This window comes from Argentina silus (assembly GCF_951799395.1).
Source record: "Argentina silus genome assembly, chromosome: 19".
Taxonomy (NCBI): Eukaryota; Metazoa; Chordata; class Actinopteri; order Argentiniformes; family Argentinidae; genus Argentina; species Argentina silus.
The window spans coordinates 7,965,208-7,989,724 of record NC_139673.1 but is presented as its reverse complement, the minus strand read 5'-3'; the positions used below and the strand labels follow the sequence as shown (position 1 = coordinate 7,989,724).

The following is a 24,517-nucleotide window of genomic DNA, read 5'->3' as shown; positions in this document are numbered from 1 at the left end:
AGGAATGTGTAGTGGCAGTAGCCAGAAAAGGTCAACATGAGTCTCAAGTCAAAAGTTCACGATACATATGTATGTATAAAGGTTAAATGATCAGTATCCAATATACCCATAATCAGATGATCAATTATCACAATCTTCCACATTCCCCTCTTCGAGACTTACTAGCCTCGTAACATAATCTACTTCGAGTTGTGTTCAAAACCTTAAAAAAGGGGAGTACTCCCAACCGACAATACATCATTGATCTCCTTTGAATAACTAAAGGCACTTCTATATAAATATTGTGAGAAGACCACACAAAAATATACTTAAGTAATTAGATTATCACATGAAGATATAAGTAATTAACACGATTACAGGCAGGGGCGAAAAACCTAGGCCTTTCTAAACATTTTGACTGTTTGCCAGGAAAATTCCCCTGCGGTTGTCATACCATCCAGCCAATCCTGAGCAACCACATATTTTAGTCTGCAATCGGGCATTTTCTTTCAGAGGGATACTATTATTTAATCATTCATCACATACATTTAAAATCTCACTGTTTTAATATCATGATAAACAACAACTTAAGGCTCCTTAAATGTTGTTGCATCACAGTTAAACATTTAATTTTTTATTCTTTGTCATTGATCATCAGGTCCCTTGTAGGGCTGGACAGTGAAACATTTCACTGCAGTGTTCGCCAGTTCCTTCCCCCAAAATCTTGCCTGTACTTATGTTTGTGGATTTACCTTACCTAGGGGAAACCTATTGTGGAGTTGCATCTCAAGAGCTTCTCTACAATGTGCACGCTCTCTTCAATAAGTGACCATTCACCTATTGTCAATTTTGTAGTTCAACTAGGTGTAATTCAACTACATGCATGTCTATGTCAGTAAGCCCTGTATCAGCATATATACATTTATGTTGTCTTGTGAATAAACCTATAGAAGAGGGGCACTTCAGGATGTGCTATTCACCTTGTTCCTGAGTGGTAGATAATGGCTGTATTGATGAGTTAGGAATTTACTCACTGAATATCTTCGTTGTCGTCTTCAAACATGTAGTCTTCTATCATACAGTTAGTTTTATGAACTAGTTTTATGAAGTCAAAGTCACCGTCATCCTCAGGACTTTCTACTGATAATAATGGCATTGTCACACCACCTTCCCCTGGCATTACGTTTCCTACCCATTTTAGTAACATAGCCTTCACACATAAAGTCAACATTATGGTGCAGAAGCAAAACATTATTCCTAATATTATGACCAGAGGCACCAACATCTGCACTAACATTGCTCCCCAGGGTTTATCGGTTACCCAGTTGGTCCATCTTTTGATGGACCAAATTTGTCCCTTATGTGTTGTAGGGCTATAATCACGTTGGTCATACTGTCAGTAGAATCAGGTATTAAGTCTTCACCTGTCAAATATAATGTATTGCATAACCCCCCTTGTTTCGCCAAAATATAGTTGAGGGCCATTTCATGTTTTAATAGTAAACCTATGACTTCTGTCAGTGTTTGACAGAAACTGAAATCCTTTGATCGTTTCGTTAGCAAAACCCTGTAAGGTATATGTGATGTTGTCTATGTGATCGGCTAAAAATGTCACTCCGTACCACGGGAATAAACCTAGGCCCATTTCTTCCCAAGGGATATCCTTCAATGGTATGATTCAATACTATTAAATTCGGCCATTGCTCTCTTCCTTCGACCTCCATGAGTGTGACTAGGTTCTAATCCTTGTTGTACTGTCACAACGTCATAGGGAAGTCTCAATATTGCCATATAGCAACACCCAGTCCCTCCCTGAGGTAAATATAAGTATGTGTTATCCCTGCAAACCCACCAATTATCTTTCAAATTCCCTAAAGACACATTTGCGGGTAGTTTGCTATTTCTTACCTTTAGGCTTACAATACAACACTCTTGGGTTGTAAACCTTACTTCATATTCCCTATTTGGCATACCGCCTTTGGTTATGTGAAATTGCATTACATAATACTTGCACTCAGATATCCCTATGCTTTCTGTAATTGCCGGCCATGAACTGGGGAACGGAACTCTCACTATGCATGGACAACCATTATTACTTGCTGTTCTTACAGAATGTGTCAACTGTTGATACCACATATTTTGACTTGCCCATGGATCTGCGATATTTAATGCAAAGGCATCAAAACCAAAAGCCTTCCAGTCTGCATCTCTTTTATGTTGTATGGGTGTGTATTCAGTCAAGTCAGTCTCAGTCTTGGTCAGGTTGCTCCTGGTGTCATCATTGGCATTTGATGAATAGGTATTCCTTGGTTTGCCATCAGTGCTTGTTTGTTCTGTTCTTTCAGTATGGCAATTCTGGGGAACACTGATACATATGATGGAGGATCTGGTGCCTTGCCTTTAGGTGATGTCGCTTTTTGTTGTGTTGCTGCTTTAGGATGTGACCTGGTTTGCTTTAATGCTTCTCCTCACCACTTCTGCTTTCCATTGCTCCATGACATCACGGTGTGGAAACATGTCTTTTCTTCTCATGCGGCCTTTTTTAGAATTAGCGGCTTCTTTCATGCTGTAAGCTGTTTCGACACTGACCACGTACTTTGGGCTCCAGGTGCCCTCAATGGGCCAGGCATATGGACTGTTATTGGTCCACAGTGACCATTTCTTAGTAATGGCTGTGGGTTCAGGCCCGTTTACTCACACCATGTATTGTAGCAGAGTTTCAACTCTACCCATCTTGAATTTCTTTATTTCTTGTATTCTTTGTATTATTGTACTTTCAAAAATGAGCAAGATGTGTCTTTCACAAGAAAAAATAAAACCAAAAAAATCAGAATACAATAATGAATTAAGTGTTTTCAAGCGGTAATTGCACTCAACACACAATCTTGCAAAAGAAAATCTCTTTCACTCTTTTTAACTTGGGAGGGACCTGGAAAAAGGCTTCTCCCTCCAAACTCCTCCCCTTAGATACTGGCAAACCAGACCTCAGTCAGTCCTCCAGTATCTAAAAATCTGAGCACTGCAAAACACCCCTAAATGGCTTTTCTCTGAACACAAAATGAATGTGTTTAAACAGCAAAGCAAGCACACACAAATGTAAAGTCCATATGACTTAGACCCCTGTTGTATTTCTCAGCCCATGCAACAGATCTATAGTTGTTGTCAACCAACCCAACGCAACTCCAAAGCATATCACACAAATAACAAATGCATACAACCAACCTGGGTGAATTCCTCTTTTACCACGCATTTACACATTATTTAACCAAACTCAGATGTGTTAAAACCATATACCATTTAACCGAGCTCAGCCTGCTCTACTCAAAGAGACTATCAAAATGAGTATAGAAACACAAAATTAAATTGCAACGTTTTTTTTTTACATTTTCACAACCGTTCAAATTTTCAAAAATCTTCTATTGTCTTCATAACTCTAATAATACCAACAACAACAGCTCGTATTAATTATTACTGCTGTCATATATTTGTTAATGTCTAGATAATGTCAGCAGTGTTCGTTTCTGCACAAATCCAGGCACACATATAATATCATATATCACATGGATATAGATCTTACATCAGATCTTACGTCAGATTAACTACATCAGAGTCGATGTCTGTATAAAAAGCCTTTGAATCAATATTGCTTAATAAGAATGACCAATACGAATGAATGAGAGATTCATATCCAAGTCCACAACTCCATTCCCGTCAATACATCTATAATAACAATTATTTCAATAATCCACAAAAGCATATCTATTGAATACAGAGTAATAGTGAAAGAAATTAATTCATTTTAAAGAACATACTATGATTAAGCTTGAAGGAAGTGGAAATGGTGGATATGATTTTTTGCAAGAAACAGTGAGACACACACACACACTCGCTCCCTATCTTCTCTCTCTCTCTCTCACACACACACACACACACACACTCACACACACACACACACACACACACACACACACACACACACTCAATTTCCTTCTCACACACACAGTCTCTCTCTCACACACACACTCACGGCTGGACTCAAACAGCACTCAGCCACACACACCCCACACTTACTTTAAACAGTGGGTGATCAATCCATGCTATAACTTGCAATGCATTAGATAATTTCCAACAAAACGGGAATATTTTGTCCCTCCTGTGCAGGTTTGTCCAGCCCACTGATAACTCTTTACTTATTTTTAAAACGGTTATTCTGGTCAACGGCTGAACAGGTTATTTAGTCCACCAACATCTATTACACGTATTCTGGTCAACAACTAAATGGATTGTTTAGTCCATCAATATCTATGTCACGTATTCTGGTCAACGACTAAAAACAGGTACCTATACAAAAGTTCCTTTTACATACATAATGTGTCAGTTTCACTGATAATCAGGGATGTTAATTATGGTAATCGGGCATGAATCAGGGTTTTCTGACAGTTGACTCAGGGTTTCCTGACAGTTGACTTAGGGTTTTCTGACAGTTGAATCAGGGTTTTCTGACAGTTGACTCAGGGTTTTCTGACAGTTGACTCAGGGTTTTCTGACAGTTGACTCAAGGTTTCCTGACAATTGACTCAGGGTTTCCTGACAGTTGACTCAGGGTTTTCTGACAGTTGACTCAGGGTTTTCTGGCAGTTGACTTAGGGTTTTCTGACAGTTGACTCAGGGTTTTCTGACAGTTGACTCAGGGTTTCCTGACAGTTGACTTAGGGTTTTTTCACAGTTGACTCAGGGATTTCTGAGTTTTTTACAGATTTTTACAGTTCCGGCACTGTCCTGTTCTGTGCTGTTGGCAGCAGTGGAGGAAACGATAACATTATGGAGTAAGTGTTGCCTCTGCAGAAACTCTGTCAGAACTCAGGAACTGCATCAATGACTTAAAGTAAATGTTTGCTCACTGGAACTGACTGAGGAGATATGGAATGAATCCCCTGGAATGGAATGGAAACATTCTCTGGGTGGAATGTTAGTTCTTGGGAAGCCAGTTAGGGCTGTGGAGGGAGATGGAGCGGAGAGGAGAGGAGAGGAGAGGAGAGGAGAGGAGAGGAGAGGAGAGGGCTTCTGACTGGAGGCTAGCAGCTCTTCAGGGGAGGAGTGGGGAGATGAAAGGAGGCAGCCTCAGATACAGAGGGCCACAGGGACCAAGAGGAGACATTTTTATAACAACATGGTAAATCACAGCATGCACTTCATCTGGCAATAGGAGACATGGTCCTACTGTATGAATAAGATTATTAGCGGGGGGGGTTTTGTCTGGAACGTGGAGTGCATTTTGAAACAAGTCAGAGTGTGGCCCTTTTTCTCTCACACTCCTTTACCACTCCAGTACCACTCACCTCACAGGCTCAGGGGATTTTTACCCTGGTCCGCTTTTTCCTTCACCAGTTAAATATGAGTGACATGCTCGTCTTATATGGTCACAAGAGACCATGTGAGCGCTGAGCGTACGGGAGAGGAGTGGGGGAGGTGGACGGGGAGCGGAGCGTTAAATAAATCCTTGTGAGCGATTGGCCGTTTTTTTCGACTGTTCGACTCCACTCACATGCTCTGCTGTCTCGTTCATACGCGTCATTCCTCGCATAAGCCACCGAGACACTAAATGTCATCTCACATCACCAATTAGGGCACTTAGACACAGCAGCATGTCACATGTCAGGGTGTTATGTCTAGATGAGTTCCCTGACACCCTCAGCCCTGGTGAGGTAGTGGCGTGGTGTGGACCAAGAAGAGGGGACTGTTTCTCTGCAATCTCCACGTTTCCTCCTCTGGTTGGATCTGACAGGTTCTCTGGATCAAGCAGAGTAGAGAGGAGCTCTTGTTTCCCTGATCTGTCAGCCTCAGAATATGAGGCTTCAGAACTGAGCCTTTCTCCTTGAGCCTGCAGCTCTGCTCTGGGCCTCTCCTGGCCGAGTAGATTCACATAGTGTTTAAACCAGGCCCCCCTGAACAACCATGTATTTTCCTCATTTTCTCTGTTGAAATACCAGGTGTGGCAGTGTGGGGGCAGCGTGGAGGTCCTGCCCTGCGTTCGTATCGCCCATATAGAGCGCGCCCACAAGCCCTACACAGACGACCTGACGTCCCACATGAGACGGAATGCCCTGAGGGTGGCAGAGGTCTGGATGGACGAGTTTAAGAGCCACGTCTACATGGCCTGGAACATCCCCCAGGAGGTAAGAGTTTGGGGGGGCTACTGGAGTGGGGGGCTGCTGTACCTGGATATACCTCAGTAATGTCTACTGTACGTCAGGGTGGGAGGGTGGGAGGGTGGGAGAGTGTTCTTGGTGTGGTGTATTTGGAATTTGTAGATCGTGTTAAGTATCGTATTTGTTGTAGTATAGCATCGTTGTGGTAGTATAGTATCGTTTACGTGTTTGGTATGAAGGGAACTGTCATTGAAGTTATTTTTGCAGATCCTTATTGGATATGGCATATGATGCCAGTGATACACTAACAGAAGGACTCTCTTTGAATATGCAAACACTCCCCTCAAATACATTCGCTGGCCCGACCAACCCGTAGAATCTCTGTCTCGTTGAGTCCTGCGATTCCACTCCAAAACCGTGAAGGGAAATTTGGCCTCAGGATTAGCCTCATGAATTTCCTTTGTCCAAACTTACGATAAACATCCTTCACCTGAATAAACAGCTGTTGCTGTTTTGTCTGTTCAACTCTCATTAGGCCATTTGGTACCCCTCGTAACCCGCAATGTGCCTCTTATTGCAGTCAATGGCCAATCTATCAGGTCTGGTTTTGGCTTTTAAGTCTGTTGGGGATGCAGCTATTATAGATAATTAGGAGAGAGGCGTACAGGCGGACAGCTTGCTACAGAGGGCTGGGCCATGCCCATGACTGGCCGTGTGAGGAGCGAGTGGGAAGATGGCAGATGGTGTTACGAGTCAACAGGTCAGCCCTGCTGTTCTTTGCACAGGGAACATGAAGGGCTCACAGGGGTTCATCACATGAATCTAAACGATGGCTGAAGCAGCATTCCTCAGTGGCCTGATTTAGCACTGAAATCGGGGAAACTGGGAAGCCATCCTGGGGCGTAGCTGACTCGCCTTTTCCTCCGGAGAGACCGGCACTTATGTCCTTTCCTGCACATGATATCATAATTCATTTGTATGCGTGCGGGGGTGCGGGGGTGCGTGCGTGCGTGTGTGTGTGTTTTCTCAGGACTCAGGGATAGACATCGGGGACATCTCTGAGAGGAAGGCTCTGAGGAAGAGGTTACAGTGCAAGACATTCCGTTGGTACCTGGTCAACATCTACCCTGAGATGCGGATGTACACAGACACCATCGCGTACGGAACGGTAAGCATTCCCCTGTGCAAGGAAAGAACATTCTACGTGACATAGCAGTCTCAACAATATAAACCATGCCAGAACAAATCATCATAGTGCATTGTATTACGACGTGGATGACTGCAGGAACACAATCATTTCACAGAGATAGAGATGCATTCTTGCAGCAGCTTTGTCTAGGGGAAACATGGCCCTGTCTACCCCAGCCTCTAGCCTCGAAACCAGTGTCTGTGGGCGCTGCCACGGCTGTCTGGCACGCTAAAGCCTGTGCATGATGTGGAACAGGAATAAACAGTGCAGGAACTCTGACTCTGGGAGAAGACAGAAGACCTGCCAGTGATTATACACAGACCTGCCCAAGTGCTAAAGCTTTTATTTAATCCTCTAGGCTCCTGTGGACTTCTATTGTCAATGCTCTTATAAGGAACAGGCAATTGTGTATGCACACAATATTGTATTCAGAGAGTTTGTTATTGTGTATACTGCTATAGATTCTTGGAGTATGTGTATATTGCCTTTTCTCATCGTACACACACACACACACACACACACACACACACACACACACACACACACACACACAAGGAACAGTGCATTGTGTATGCACATGTAGAACAGAGCGTTGTGTTTATGCACATATTTAGAGTGCTCCATTGTGTATGCACATATCCTGTTGTGTAGTGGTGGGGCTGGTGAGCAGTGTTTGCTGTGTGTGACATCCTCTCCCAGATCGGCCTGTGTGGCTGAATGGGATTCTGAACGGCAGACAAACTGTTCTGGATTTGCATGCTGGCCAACGGAGCACACCAGCAGTATTTATATTATCGTTAATATGATATATAGCATATCGTATTTATCTTAATTAATGTCAGTCACGTCAGTGCACTTCGCCTGAATCCACAGTCATACACAAACAGAAGACTACATTCTTAATTTTATGGTTGATTTCCTCGTTTTGTCTTTCCATAAATATCATATAAATGGTAGTTAGATAAAGTGTGAAAATAGGTCAGCCTTATTAAAATTAATTCATGGAGAAAGTGGGTTCCAAATATAACTTGTCCTCATTACTCTGTGTATACTATGTGCACTTAATGAACTTGTCAATCATGTTTTGGTTGGTCTGACAATTCATTACACAGCGGTGGAATGCAGAGCATGTCCCACCCAGGATATGAGGTCAGAAGCCAATCAGACAAGCCAAGCAGAACAGTGCATTTTTCCCCGACTCATAAATGAGTCTCGCACATTATTATTTACTAGTCCGCTACATGAAACCTGAGTGAAATTTTGATATGTTTTCTGTCAGCCTTAATTCCATCCAGACATTAACAGTCCCCTGTGAGTGTCCGAGGTGCAGCTTGTTGTTTTCATGATTAGCTGATGGAAAGAGACGTCTCCTGAGCCAATGGAGAGTTGACAGGCTCAGCCCGGGTCTCTCTCTGGCTGGATGTGTCCTTGTAAAGTCATCTCCATACCTAATCCTGTCCCCATGTGGAGGAGCACGTATTCATCTGCCACTCGCCACAGGCTAAACTCTACTGCCTACACTCTACTGTCTAAACTTTACTGTCTACACTCTACTGTCTAAATACTGACTACACTCTACTGTCTAAATACTGTCTACACTCTACTGTCTAAACTTTACTGTCTACACTCTACTGTCTAAATACTGTCTACACTCTACTGTCTAAACTTTACTGTCAAACTCTACTGTTTATACTCTACTGTCAAACTCTACTGTCTATACTCTACTGTCCTTCTCTTCACTCAAACCACTTGATTGGTTCTGAAATACAGTATAAAGACAAGCCATTATGTTTCAGTCATTTGTATATGAAGACATTTTAAAAGGTGTCATACTGTATTTGGAATCAGGAATGTGAGAAGAATGTCATGTTTGATATATCCCAGAAACCAGGTATTGATTAAATAGCGGCTTAGGGCAGTCGGACGACTACAATCATCTTGAGGTGTCATCGATTCTCTGTCAAACTGCTAAACTCACACTGACCCAGCTATTTGAGTGACACCTCAACTCATGTTTCTCTCTCTGTGTGTGTGTCTGTCTCCGCTCTCAGTTGAAGAACTCTCTGAAGGGAGACGTGTGTCTGGACCAGGGGCCCGAAACAGACAACGTCCCCATCCTGTACCTCTGTCACGGGATGACACCTCAGGTTAGTTCACCCACACAAGCCCTGTCCATCACTGTATTCCTACATCTGTCTCTGTCACCTCCCCGTCTATTGTACTGTATATAAAACTTGTTTGGGGTTTTTAACCCTGTCTCGACTTGCCTGTGACTGTACTGCTATCTGTCTCCTTTATGACCTCTACAAAGACCAGCAACCCTGTGTGATTGTGTATGCACCATCATTATGTATCAAGGGAGGCTGGTGGAAGCAGAAATGGGGGGGGGGGGCTCATTGTAATGCATGGAATGGAATGAGGAATAGTATATGTTTGATACCATTCCTCATTCCATTCCATGCATACATCTGATTTCTACCTCCATCAGACTCCACTGTTGTGTATGCACCGTCATTGTGTATGCACCAGACAACCGACAGGATGCCACTTCACATTCACCTCACTGCCAGGAGCTGGCCATCACCAACACAGGGGTCACCTCAGGCAGCGATTGTCCTGTACTGACAGAATATAAAGTGGAATCCAATAGTCGTCGTGCACAACTTCAGAAGCGACAACTTTCCGCTAACTTTCCGCTAACTGAGAAGCTTTTCTCAGAGATAACTCCAAACGTTTCTCCCTCTTCACTTTAGTGTGTATTTGTTATGTTCAGAGAGAAAATAAAAATGTGAATCTGATTGTGTTTATAAAAAGTCTACTTTGCCAGTCTCCAGACAAGCATTAGCTGATAATTCCAGGAAAGCAGCGCATTTGTGAAGAAGAGCGTCCCTCGACACCGTCTCTATCTGGGTCACGATGCCACCACGCTGATACAGCCCTATCTCAGCACAACCGTTGCCTCGACACAATCACATGCGTCACCATCACTGGCAATTTCCATAATGATTTGAAAAGTAAAGCCGAGAGTATTTTGCTTTTTTCGGATGGTGATATGGAAAACCAGGAGCCATGTCAATCTCAACCCCCCCCCCCCCCCCCCCCCCCGCAGCAGAATAAAAGTGAAAATCAAATCACTTCCTTCAACATATGAGTCAGTTTTCGTTTTTGATTTTAATTAGATAAGTCAGTGTGAAGCCTGCCCTTTTCAGTTCCCATATCGATCTTTTCCTCCTATTATTTCTGAAAAGGCTGCTCTTGAGTTTTCCGAAGGATTTCGCTTCATCTGATCCTCGCCCAAGTGAAAAGTGGTCTTATCCTTTATAGTGACGGCTAAAAGTTGACTCCGCCATTAACTCCATGAGAAACTGCTCACACTCATTGCACCTGTATTGATGGTTTACAAATTAAAGCTGCAGAGAAATATCGAGGGAGGACCTCAAATAAGCTGTGATCTGTTAAAAGAAAGAGAGCCAGCCAGAGCTGATCATTCCCAAGATGCCTTACACACTTTCCTAAACAAACAACTCCAGAGAAAACAGAGAAATCACACCCAGTCTCACAACCTAAATGCAGCAGGCTAAATTAAGAACTCATTAGCAACGGGTTGAGTAACAAAGTTTTGATTCCATTTAGAGTGCACTACTACTGGTGCTGTCTTATTCCTGCTTTGCCTGCACATTTATGGGGGAGTTATGGATTCTATACTTAATACCCACTTTTTGATGATAGCATACCCTTATTAATGCAACCCCCTCCTCCCTACCCCCTCCATATGCCATCCCCAGCTCTATCCAACTGTGCTGTTCCTCCGCCCCTCCAGCTGTTACACCCCCACCCCACCCCACCCCACCCCACCCCCCATGTCCCCTAAATGTTCAGTCAAGCCTCCTCATTCCCTGTGTGTAAGTCAATAGTCTCAGCAACATAGATGCAGCTGCCGTCTGTAACAGACACATACACACACACACACACACACACACACAAACACACACACACACACACACACAAACACACACACACACAGCTCTACCAACACTCCTCTATTCAAACAGATGCTATTCCCTGCCACTGGTGTTCACGGCTTGTTGGTTAAATATGGGCACACCAGTGGCATTGGAAGAGAGGGGCTTGCAGGGATTGCATCAGAGAATGCAATTAGCAGTGTTTCCTGTTGGCTGGTCGACTCATATCCATCATATCCTCCTTTCTCCATAAACAATAAGCCATTTCCTCCACTGTGCCATATCCTGCCCTGCCCTCAGTTCACTGAGGATAAATGCATGAATATTCATGCCTGTTATGGGGGAATGAATGGAAATCAGCTTAGAGAATGTATGTTTTAAATTCTCAGTCAATCCAGAGACAATGCACATTTTGGGTCATATTATTTATATATTATCATTATTTATATAATACATAAAATATATTATATATACAAATAAATATCTATATATGTTATTTATATATATATATATATATATATATATATATACATACATACATACATACATATATATATATATATTATATATAAAAAATATATTATATATTTATATATATTATGTATATATAAAATATATATAACATATTTCTATACAGTATATTCTAACAGTGCTGTGTGTTGTGTTGTTCCAGAATGTGTACTACACCAGCACTCAGCAGTTACATGTGGGGTTGCTGAGTCCCACCATGGATGATGATGACAACAAGTGCCTGGTGGATGTCAACAGCCGACCACGGCTCATCGAGTGCAGCTACGCCGCCGCCAAGCGCATGAAGCTCCACTGGCTCTTCACTCAGGTAAGAAACCAGGCAGTCAACCACACACACGCATGCACGCACGCACACCCATACGCACACACACACATACACACATACACACACACCCATACGCACACACACACACACACATACACACGCACACACGCACACACTCACACACACATACACACACACACACACACATACACACACACACACACACGCATGCACACACGCACACCCATACGCACACACACACATACACACACACACACACATACACACACACACACACCCATACGCACACACACACACACTTTCCATGAAAAAAAGACCGAAAGGGTGGAACATGTAGGGTCAAAAGTCAAACTAATCATTCGTAGCCAGCGAGTGAGGTCATTAGTAGAAGTGGCACAAACGCCGATAGCGGTGGTAGCTTGGTTCCACTTTAGGGTTTAATGTTTGTAGAAATCCATGGATGGCTAACTGCTCAGGGCAGTTGTGGTTGGGCTAGGCTCATTAAGGGGTGTCACAAGGTACCCAGATAGAAGGAGAGTTTCACGGTTCACAGACCTCTCTACATTCCTCAGGCCTGTCTTGATGTGAACGGTAAATACTTCATAATGGTTCTCTCTGTCTTCATTATTGGCCAAGCTCTCCAAGCACATTTCATGGTAATGAGGGCCACATCACAATGGCCCACAGAGGCCTTCAACCATCAGAAGTTTTAATTAAAACTGCAATTAAAATACTCTTAGTGTATAAGTACTGTGCTTTTATCAAGCTTAGTGCTCTAGATATCCACTCTGTGCATCAAAGATGTGGGGAGTCCGTAGATGGAGTCAGAATGATGGAAAGATCCATTGTAGGATTTTTTATTTTCATAGATAATGATACAGCTTCAGGGAATTTGTGTTTACAGAGAATATATGATGTATTTCCTTTAGTACATTGGTTGTTTTTATTGATGGGTGTCTTTTACGGTTTACAAAATACAGGATGTAGGTTCAAGGTTGCACACTACTAAGTATCTGCAGATCAGTTTCCCTTAAGGGAGACAACACTCGGATGGGAACATGATAGGATATGCTTCGATTGGCTGAATCTGTCTCACTTAGTCTGCTGGTGGTCATGGTATTTTATGGTTTTATTAATTATTGATTCACCCTGTCTGTGCATGCAGCATTCTCATTGGTGTGATATCAAGTGGACTAAAAACACTCAAGGAGAAATGGTTGTACTGTATGTTCCATATTTGGAGGTTTATTGAAATTCTGCTAAATGTAGCTTCCCATATAATCCTCCTTCCCATATAATCCCATATAAATGGTGTTCTGTTGAATTGTTAAAAAAAAAAGAAAATCAGTCAAGCTGGTTCCACTCCAGTGGCCCCTGAGTGGAGAATGTTTAAATGCCTGGTTTAATGTGTCACATGTCTGTATTGGCTCTCCCGCCCCCCCCCCCCCCCCCTTTTTTTGGCTGAAAGTCCAGGGCCGTTTTGTTGTCCCAGTCCGTCCCTGATTGTAGGCGGTTCCTTCTGTGGATTCATACATCATAAATCATGGATTAGATTTCTTCCAGACACACTGTTAAGTGTGTTTTACCCCAAAAGGGAATAGTTTACATCGCTTCAACTCAACCATGCAAGAGTTGCACAGTTCTGTACCAAGGAGAAATGACTCTTTTCCAATTCTAACTTAAGTATTACCGCTCTTATATATTATACAAGACGGAGAAGAGCAGCAATCAATTAGTCTCTCTCTGTGGTTGAATATGCATGACAATTTGGTGAATTTTCCATCTCCCTAAAAGCCATGTAGTAGCAGAATTTCAACTTGCTCTCCACAGTAAAATGACATTAATTTGATGTATGTGGGAAAGCAGAAGAATAGCAGAAGAAAAGAAGTGTGTGTGTGTGTGTGTGTGTGTGTGTGTGTGTGTGTGTGTGTGTGTGTGTGTGTGTGTGTGTGTGTGTGTGTGTCTGTGAAGGTGGCTGTAGCGTGGGCTGTAGCGTGTAGGAGGAGGGAAACAGTTGGTTTACATGTTCAGAGCCCTGCTGGGGAGAGAGTGCTAACACATGTAATCATCTGCTCATCCTGGCTGAGATGACTGACTCAAGGACATCACCTCCTCAAGATGCTCCAGATCTCTATTACCCTTTGTGCTCCTCTGAAACATGCTGTATCTCAAAGACTATACCGACTGTAAATACTGTGCACAGTACTTGTATATACACACACACACACACACACACACACACACACACACACACACACACACACACACATGAACGACGATCACTCTGATCGTCACAGGGCTTTGATTCAGGAGGTGCAAATGTCAGTTCCCTTTCGGGAGGACGCCTGCATGTGACTTCTTTAATGTGGGGAGATGCAGAGGCAACCACCACACGGTCCTTGACAGACAGGGGCCACACACACACACACACACACACATACACACACACACATACACACACACACACACACACACACACTCACACACACAGAAATAGGCCACTGTTCAACAGAAAGAATCATTTAGATGACAGAACACAGTCAAGTTGGTTAACCTTTCACCACTCCTCCTGAACCCTGAGTTATTATCATTCTGGTTTGATGGTTCGTTCCGTAGAGCTGATCGATATGTTGGTTTGGCCTACGGGATCAAGCCAGGAGAGCAAACAGGACTGGTTCTAGAGGTTTATCTCAGCCTTCTTAATGTGTCCTATCCTGTCAATAGAGGAAGGCTTTGAGGTGCTTATGATAGACATTGAATTCTCATGTTTCAAGTTTATTTGAGTTTAAGTGCACTTTATGCAAGGCCCCAACTTTATATACGAAAAAAGTATTAATAAATAAATAAATTGTAAGGAGAGTGAAAGTGACTATGTAAACACATTAATAACAATAGAAATAGTACATTGTTGCCCACAGTGTTCATATCACAGTTCAAAGAGGTCTTCATATTACATTTCGACCGGTTAGATGCAGAGCAAGAGCAATTTAGATATTCATTGTTGTGTGAAATTGTTCTGAAGTTTTCTCTGACCCACTGGAATTCAACTTCCTTCGAACCTGTTTGCTATTTCGCCACAAACCCCAAAACCAGCAGGTGAAAACATTATGCCGGAGCCCTGCAGTACTTTTGGCAGCCTTCCTGTTGCTGGTAATGCAAATCAAAATGAAATCAGGTTGGAAATATGAATATTTTCCCTGAATAAATAAGCTGTTATAGCTGCTTTTTAGACACAAGTAAATATTTCAGGCAGCCCCTCCGGCAAAGTATCATAATGACAGAATTAAAAATGAATTATTAATCCACGTTTTATCATTTTAAACTATTTCTAATGTCTAGACACAACTTTAACAATAAATGAGCTGAGGAAAACATAAACGTACGCTATAAATCAACAGAATTAAAAAAAGAAATGCTACTTTGTCATGTCGTTCCTGTTTTTATACACTTAGTCATTTCTAATTTGAAGGTTAATGTTATTATTCTTCCATTCATTTGCGGCTATTTGCACCGTGTGACCAATGAGGTGTACCTAATGGCTTTCATTTGTTAGAGCATATTGAATCCACCATGTTACATTTCATGCTACATCTGACAACTATACCACACATGAAGACATTCATGACTGATGAAAAACAAATATGGAGTGAGTACTGTATGTAAACTGTATCGGTCCCCTGTCTGTTTTACACAACGCACTCAAGCAGGTAATTGTCTCATCGCATAGGTTTTGAGTATGCCAGATCTGACAGGCTCTTTTAACGAAATAGACAATATTCAATACTAATGAAATCTTGTCATAATCTCAATCAGAGGGCAACCTTGACTTCTTGTAGTAATTTTGATGAGTTAACTTTCAAATGAACCTGACCAAAACATCAGCCTGCACTACAGCAACATGATGGTTGTTGTTGACTCAACTGGATCTGAAGTTGCATCGTAATTGTTACTCTTTTTATAATTGATGAATTCAAACCCTGAACTGGCCTGTTCAGCTGAATTTCTGCATCACCATGCTCAATGTGCTTCATACCATGCTTGGACCATAACAGAAAGCCCATATGAATGTATGATATGAATACTGTTTTATGAATACTTTTTCTTCTTGAGTCATCCTCCTAAATTACTAAACGGGGAGATTCCCTGATCCCAGTCCCTCAAATCTATGACAGACAGACCTCTGATCAGATCTGTGCCTTCCCATTACACTGGTCTCTCAACAGTTGAATCCAACCCAGAGCTTTTAGACTTCCACTTGCATGCCAGATGAAGACATCCTCTGGAGCTCAGGACTCTTTAGGCGATGGTGGAGATCATCTTTGCATGTTTGATATCCCCTTTGCCCTCATTGTTTATTCCTATCATATCCTTTTTTCAGATATTCTACTGTGAATAGTTTGCTCCATCTCTCATATAATGCTATCTCCTTCTCCCCCATTGCGTTATCACAGAATCGTGGTATTCCTACTCAGAGAGCTACTGAGTGTAATGGTGGACAGATTGTTTGTTTTTATCTGAGCATGCTGATGGTATCAGGGAGGCTCATTGAGGATGTTGATGTGAATCAGCAGACCTGTGGGTGCTTGTTAAGTGTGTCACACATACACACACACACACACACACACACACACACAAGCACACACCCATACATTCTCACACACACACACACACACACACACACACACACACTCACATACACACACACGCACACACACACACACACACACACACACACGCACACACGCACACACACACACCCATCAATTTACAGACATTTGTGGGGGGTTAAAGAGACAGCAACAACATTGTGCACATAAACAATTATTTTGTAGCCCATGCTAATTTGATCTACCTGTGTTTGTGTCTTCCAGGGAGGTTCTATTCAGAACAGGAAATCTAAGCGATGCCTTGAGCTGGTGGCGAGCAACGACAATGAGTTTGGGTTCCAGCTGGCCCTCCAAAAATGCACTGGACAGAGGTGGTCCATCAACAACATCCTGCCTGGTAGTTCCTTATGATGGGATACACCGAGAGAACACTGGCCAAATACATACTGTAGCACACTGGACTCTGTGGAGTGGTGGTTTACTGTACTCCTTTGTGTTGTTGTGGTGAGGAAGGGAGGATGGTGCATGGTTAATGACAGTCATTGGAGCACCATGATGTCTCTCGTTCACCTGATGACATCACATGATAAATGTTAAACATTTTCTTTCGCCTATGGAGCAGCCATAGTTGGTTGATATTGTGCATTATGAGATACTACAACATTATGGAATATATTTTGTGAAAAGTATAATTGTTTTTTCTGTTGAGTTGAAGGTTGTACTGGGTCCAATATGTAGATTTTTTGTACTTGGTACATAATTGCTACTGTGTAGCAAACATAGGAACCGTTCCCTGCTGTAATGATTTTCTTCTAGTGTCTCAGGTTTGTAGGTTGTGTTTATTATGCGATTAAGCTGTACAGTTTTGGGGAAACACCAACATGTTGGAATATACTGTATCTGAAAATAATTGACTATTTTCTAAGTGTAAATATTCAAAATATTTATAATATATGCCAGTAAAAGAACTGATGTTAATATAAATGTGTGAAAGTGTATTTTCTTTTCTTTTTTTCTCAATGGCACAATGGCGTGCTAGTGCCCTTTTCACAAGAATCGCCGCCAGCTGTCCAGCTGTCCCATGTGACACATGGCAAATGTCATGTTATTAAGATTAGATGTGCCTCTTTCCCCTTAAGCTCATGCCTTTAAGGTTAGTCTGTCAATAAGTAGTCCATCATTTACATATTCTCAGTCTTTGAAAGCAACTGGTTTCATCAGTGGTTTTAATTGTCAACATAAATCACAAAATAATGAAGATGGCCCCATTTCTCTTCAGATTAGATAAGATTAGATTAGATTCAACTTTATTGTCATTGCACAGAGTACAAGTACTGAGACGACGAAATGTAGTTTGGCATCTAACCAGATAGTGCAAATAGTGTCATAGTGCAATAGACATGATATTGTAGACAGTGCATGGTATTACAGTATACGGTATTACAGTGAGTATAAATAAATGAATATAATAAGTTAATATACATAAGATGAATATCAATATGATATGTACAGTTGAACAAGGGCAATAGGTCTTGAGGTATGTTACATATATGTAAGATGTGTAATTAGAGACCAATATAATAAATATGATATGTGCAAACAAGCAGTAGTGCAAAAGCTAAATTGAAGTCCTGAGTGTGCAGCCAGTAGAGGTATGGGGGGAGGGTACACTGATACTGGGAGTCAATGTTCCTCTTGCTGGAGGGTGGAGGGGGGCAGCTGGGAGGGGGCTGGGAGGGAGGGGGCTGGGCTACCGCCGGGATTCTGAGTTCAGCAGAGTAACAGTTACAGGGAAGAAGCTGTTCCTGAGCCTGCTGAAGTGGGAACCGAGACTCCTGTGACGCCTCCCAAATGGAGATGTGGACATCCAGGAACTTGAAGCTGGAGACATGCTCCACCCCCATCCCATTGATGTAGATAAGGGTGTGTCTGCAGCCCCCAACTTTCCTGTAGTCCACAATGAGCTCCTTGGTCTTCTTGGTGTTGAGGGTCAGGTTGTTGTCGGCACACCACACTGCCAGGTGTTGGACCTCCTCCCTGTAGGCCGACTCGTCGTTGTTACTGATCAGGCCTACCATCGTGGTGTCGTCTGCGAACTTGATGATGGTGTTAGAGCCATGTACAGGCACGCAGTCGTGGATGAAGAGGGAGTAGAGGAGAGGGCTCAGCACACAGCCCTGTGGGATACCGGTGTTCAGCTTTAGGGTGGAGGAGGTGTGGTTGTCTAACCTAACAAACTGGGGTCTGTTGGTCAGGAAGTCCAGGATCCAGTTGCAGACGGAGGTGCTGATGCCAAGGTCACTGAGTTTGATGACCAGCTTGGAGGGGATGATGGTGCTGACTGCTGAGCTGAAGTCAATGAACAGCATCCTTGCGTAGGTGTTGATGTTATCCAGGTGGGTCAGGACGGAGTGTAGTGCCATGTAGATGGCATCCTCTGTTGACCTGTTTGGGTGGTAGGCAAACTGGTGGGGATCCAGTGTGGGGGATAGGTGGTCTTTAAGGTGAGCCAAGACCAACCTCTCAAAGCACTTTATGATAATGGGGGTGAGTGCAACGGGGCAGAAGTCATTCAGGCCCGCTGCAGCAGAATGCTTCGGCACCGGCACGATGGTTGCTGACTTGAGGCACATGGGGACAACTGCCAACAGGTTAAAAATGTCAGTCAAGACCCTGGCCAGCTGCCCAGTGCACGCCCTGAGCACATGGCCAGGGCCAGCAGCCGTCAGGGCCAGCAGCCTTGCATGCATTCACCTTGCTCAGTGCGCAGCACACATCAGTGGTGGAGAGTATGAGGGGCTGGTCGTCTGGGGGGGCTCAGCTTTGATGGCTGGTTCCTTGTTGTCCCGGTCAAAGCAAGCGTAGAAGTGGTTGAGGGAGGCAGTGCTGGTTTGGGAGGCTGTATTTTTGGGCTTGTAGTCCGTGATGGCCTGGATGCCCTGCCACATGCGTCGGGGATCAGAGTTGTTCTGAAAGTGCTCCTCAATCTGCAGTTTGTGGTTGTGTTTGGCCTTCCTGATGCCCCTCTTCAGGTTAGCCCTGGATGAACTGTAGGCCTCTGCATCGCCAGATCTAAAAGCGGCATCACGTGCCTAAGCGGACCTCACTGCTCATCCAAGGCTTCTGGTTGGGGAAAGTTCTTATCTGTTTGTGGGTGGTGACACTGTTGACACGTATTGATGTAATCCAGAATGGAAGAAGCATATGAATCAGTGTCCGTGTGGGAGTCCAGGGTGGCCTGAGTGGCAAACATACTCCTGTCAGTGTATTGAAACTGGTGCTGTAGTGTAGAGTCCGCTCCCTCTGGCCAGACTCAGAATAACTCTCTCACATACACACACACAGACACACACACACACACACACACACACACACACACACACACACACACACACACACACACACACACTATTTGAGAAGAACATGTCATGGTAGTCACAGTTCCTCATGGCAGTAAGTACTATATTGTAGCCAGAGCAGAAGCAGAGATGCAGGGCTTGTTTCAGTCTCTCTCCTGACTGTCTGCTGTGTGTACCGGGGGGAGAGCAGTGGTACATTCTGTTTTCAATACGCCAGTCCTCATTAGCATCCACAATTATGCCAGGCCAAGGGAGGCGTGCCATTAAATATACATGTAAACTCACTTTCATCAAAAAGACTCCCTCGTCCGACACCAACACATTTGAATTTGAATCAAGGAAATATATGCAATATAAGCTTTTCTGTGTGTGCTCAAATTCTGCACCGATGTTTACAGAGGATGAGAATTTGATATTTACAGAGACACTTGAAGAACTGTATTCACAGATGAGCCTGACACAGTAGGTCACAGTAGCTGTATTGCTCTTGTAAATTCATAAAATAATATTATGTTCCAATCACTGCTTCATCTATGAATCTCAGTGTGCACGTTTGGCTGTTGATGACAATACAACTCTCTTTGATAACACACAGAGGCCATGGCATAATATTAACTGTAAGTATGATGATGATTAAAAACCTTTATATTAGCATAATGATAGGCTACCACCTGCTATTAGATGTCCTTTGCAGAGTGACAGTAAAAGCTGTAAAACTCCTGCATGCCCTGGCTGGCCTCTCTCGTGAGTTTAATGAAAATTAGTCGTAAGATTTATGACATGACAAACTTCCCACAGCAGTAGCTTGCAATTACAGATCTTATAATTCCCCATGGGTGTGGGGTTTTTGTGCATTGTATTTCAAATATATTTTGGAAAGTGTGAAAACGTTACCACCGATCATGATTGAATTCCTACGGCACAGACTCAAAACAAGTCCGAAACGTTATCAAACCATGGGGGACCGTAATATATAATATAACATAATAATATTGTATAGATGTGTGCACTGCAATGTGGATCTGTTTGAATCAGGTCCACTGGATCTCATGCCATCGCACTTGTCCTTGTTCTGCCTTTTTTCTCAAACCGTCTTCTCAAATCCAAAGATTTCAGTTTTTGGAGAAAGAATAGAACCGTTAACCCAGTAAAGTAGCGGTGTCCTTGGAGTGTGTGAGCGTGAGACGGTCCCATTGCCCTTGCCCCCCATCTATAACGCAGGTGCCTGTCTGCTGGGAGAGAAACAATGAGAGCGTGCACCTCGATAATCATGCACACACCCAGACACAGCAGCAATAAAACCGAGAGAGATGAGATATATATTCTTGGCACCAAAACAAGGCCGGTACCATCAGGGGAGTCAGAAGAGGTTGAGATAGCATACGGTAGGAGCCAGCGTCTCAGCCGCTTGTCTAAATTGAGAATACATGAATATCCCTCAGGACTCGTAGAGGAGAGATGAGCCTCTCTCTGTTCCGGCTCCTGCAAGTAAGCCACAGGTGGCTCTGGGAGGCTGGATACACTACAGGGTGGCCCAGGGGACATCAGGCATAGAGAAACTGGGGCCGACGATGCCGGAAGAGCCTACTTTTTTATCGAAAATGCAATCAAATCCTAGCAGAAAATGAAGCCATTTGTCATATCTACGTCAATGATACACCGTAAGTCTGAAAGAGAAGTGGGAAATGGAAATACCGATTTATAGTAAATTATGTTGTATGTAAATCATTCAATTGTGGTAAAATGCTATATACAGTACTGCATGTTGTTTTCTGCAATCTAGAGTGCATCGTACCCACTGTTCCTGTCACAGGTGTGACCAAGTGCCTTGGTGATTAAGCAAGAGATTTCATTGGATCATGGACTGATTAACTGGTGAACATGAATGTATACAAACCCTGTTCTTTCTGTTTGAGGGGCGGCAGTCCAGAGGTATGGTGGTGTCCTGTTGGCATGTGCTAATGGAGGCTTAGAAGTTTAACTGCTCATGTTAGAAGAAGATGGAGCCCTCATCCCTCCTGGGCTGCATTGTTGTTTGTTGTCTGGTTTGTTTGATTTTTTTTTTTTAAATTGCATGGGTTCGATGGTTTCCAGAGAAAAAAGTTATCAACTAAGTTATCATCAGAAAATGGCTTGAACAAACATATTACCCTATGCCCTGATATGTATTCAATGTTCCAACTAGCTAACTGTTGTGTTTACCTCTACTTCACACTGCCTGCTCAACCAAGATCTGAACCTGTCAACTCAAACATTCAAACAGATCCTGAGAAAACCTTTCCTGCAGATGCAAGATTAATCTCTGACCTTTCAATATCACGCCTGGATGCTCTGAGCCCTGCAAAGGGGCTGGCTGACAAATCCATATTATCTGCTTGCATGCATTGGGGGGCCTTTGGGTGGTAGAAAAGAACAACATGTTGAAAGAACATGACAGTCCCAAGTTGTGTGCTATAGTATAGCCAACAGTATGCACTGATGTTGAATCTGCCTAAAGGTCAAAAGTTATTAATAAACCAGGGCATCAGCATGGAGCTTCATCACAACGATTGTCTAGTCATGGGTTAGGCTCCCTGTACATCCTCTCCTCCTAGTCCTGAATCAACCATGCGTCTCATCCATAAACAACCTTGAGAGCGCTCTCAAATTCTTTCCTGTTCCTCCACTGCTTTGACAGTGTTCATCTCATAGTGGATGCTCACAAGTGCAGCGTCAACGCTCATCCGGAGTGACAGCAGGCCTGGCCAGCTGTCTGGCTGCAGAGTGATACAGCAGGTTATTGGAGCAGTCAGTGTCCGTTTCTCTGCTGCAGACAGAGCAATGAGGCTGAATATCAGAGCGTTGTGTATTTGTCAGTCTCTCTGGATCATCACCATCAGAGAGGAGAGGCAGAGGGAAGCAGGATCAATCACAGGGCTCATTTCCTGGGCTGTACTTCCTCTGGACAGGATCTGACTGGGCTTTAGGCATATGGATTACAGTAGTAGAGTATGATGGATGACTGTGTGAATACAATGCCAGGAATACAGGCATGTACTCGGACACCTTAATTATTCCCTAACAGCCATTTAACTGAATGGCTGCCTGTGTGGTGAACCGATTGGGCCATCGTCCAATGGGATGCTGTCTGAATAAAGAGTTCCAAATGCCATTGATCAAAATGAATATTTTAGATGAGTGTGGCTTATCTTTCTGGGCAATGCCTTGTGTGATTTCCATTTTGACATTTCTTGAAAGGAAATATTTACACGGTTAATTCTAGCCAGTTGTCCTGTGCACCAGCGTCGTTTTAGACACAATTCCCTTATTAATCTACTTCCATTGCTTCATACAACATAGCACAATGAACAATCCTTCAGTTGTGGAGTGTCGGTTTGTCTCTAATGGAGGCGTCCATTTGGTCGTAAGATGTCAATCAAGTAAATTAGTTTGAAAGTGTTTCAGTTCAAACAATATTGTCCCTCACACAGCCATACACTCCCTCCACTATGATTACACTGAATTAATAATTACACAGGTATATTCTCCACCAGAACCAGACAGATTTGCTCTAAGCCTGTAAATGAATTCATTACATAGTGAGAAGAGAGAAAACACATTTCTGAGAGTCAGCATTTCTGTGGTCAGGTTATCACTAGGAGAGGAAGAGGAAGAGGTATCCTGAGAGGTCATATGAATTAAGAGTTGTTGAAAATGTGAGTGGCTGTTTATTTGAATAAATCGACGTGGCTCACAGCTTAAGAAAAACCCTTCTCAACAGAGTTAGGATATAAATTCAAATGAGTGCAAGGGAATATTTCATATGCAGAACATCGCGTTGAGAGGTTTGTTATTGCTGTAGCTGAATGTTTGTTATCGAAAAAAACTGTTATCGTAGACGCTGGCCTAAATACTAAATTAATCATAGATGACCTCTCTAGCAAACAGCACCTTTTAAGTTGGCCTAATAATTCAGTGGTATTTACTTAACTGGGATAAAGCCTCCTTTCTATGGCCACCTGAACTTCTCTCGGTAGTGCTAACAATACAATAAGCCATAATCCTCTGTATATTGCTGTAGAAAACCCATCAATACTTCTGAATGGCCCATGACTCAATTAAATAAGCTTCATGAAAGAGATTGCTTGCAGCATAAAACTCACTATGTGCTTCCCCCCAACTCTTTGGAGCATATTGGGTTTACAGTTCTACTTTTCTAAATGTTTTATTAGTAATTTTTGAGCCCACCTCGTCATTTTTCGAGTTGAAATGGGAAACTCATCCAAATAGGTTTGCAATAACAGATGCATGACCAACAGTGCTGTTCTCAGTCTATTTAATGTGCTTTTGAACAGCATCTCCACTTAATAATTTGTTTTCGGTGTGCTTTGCTGGTCTGTGTAATGAAATCGTTTACATATGAGAGACTAACTCCTCTTTTAGAACGATGCGACTGTTGATCTTCTGCATACTCCT

At 42.9% G+C, this 24,517-nt stretch overlaps 1 protein-coding gene across 1 annotated transcript in view; it reads left to right on the top strand.

The window, feature by feature from the left end:
- Positions 1-17,687, top strand: part of galnt18b (UDP-N-acetyl-alpha-D-galactosamine:polypeptide N-acetylgalactosaminyltransferase 18b) — a 55,629-nt gene extending 37,942 nt beyond the window's left edge. The window contains exons 7-11 of the mRNA XM_083691141.1: positions 5,970-6,155; positions 7,159-7,296; positions 9,369-9,464; positions 11,953-12,117; positions 16,968-17,687. Coding sequence (XP_083547267.1) covers positions 5,970-6,155; positions 7,159-7,296; positions 9,369-9,464; positions 11,953-12,117; positions 16,968-17,114 — 732 coding nt within the window. The 3' untranslated portion in view covers positions 17,115-17,687. The remainder of the gene's footprint in view (positions 1-5,969; positions 6,156-7,158; positions 7,297-9,368; positions 9,465-11,952; positions 12,118-16,967) is intronic.
- Positions 17,688-24,517: the final 6,830 nt, after the last annotated feature.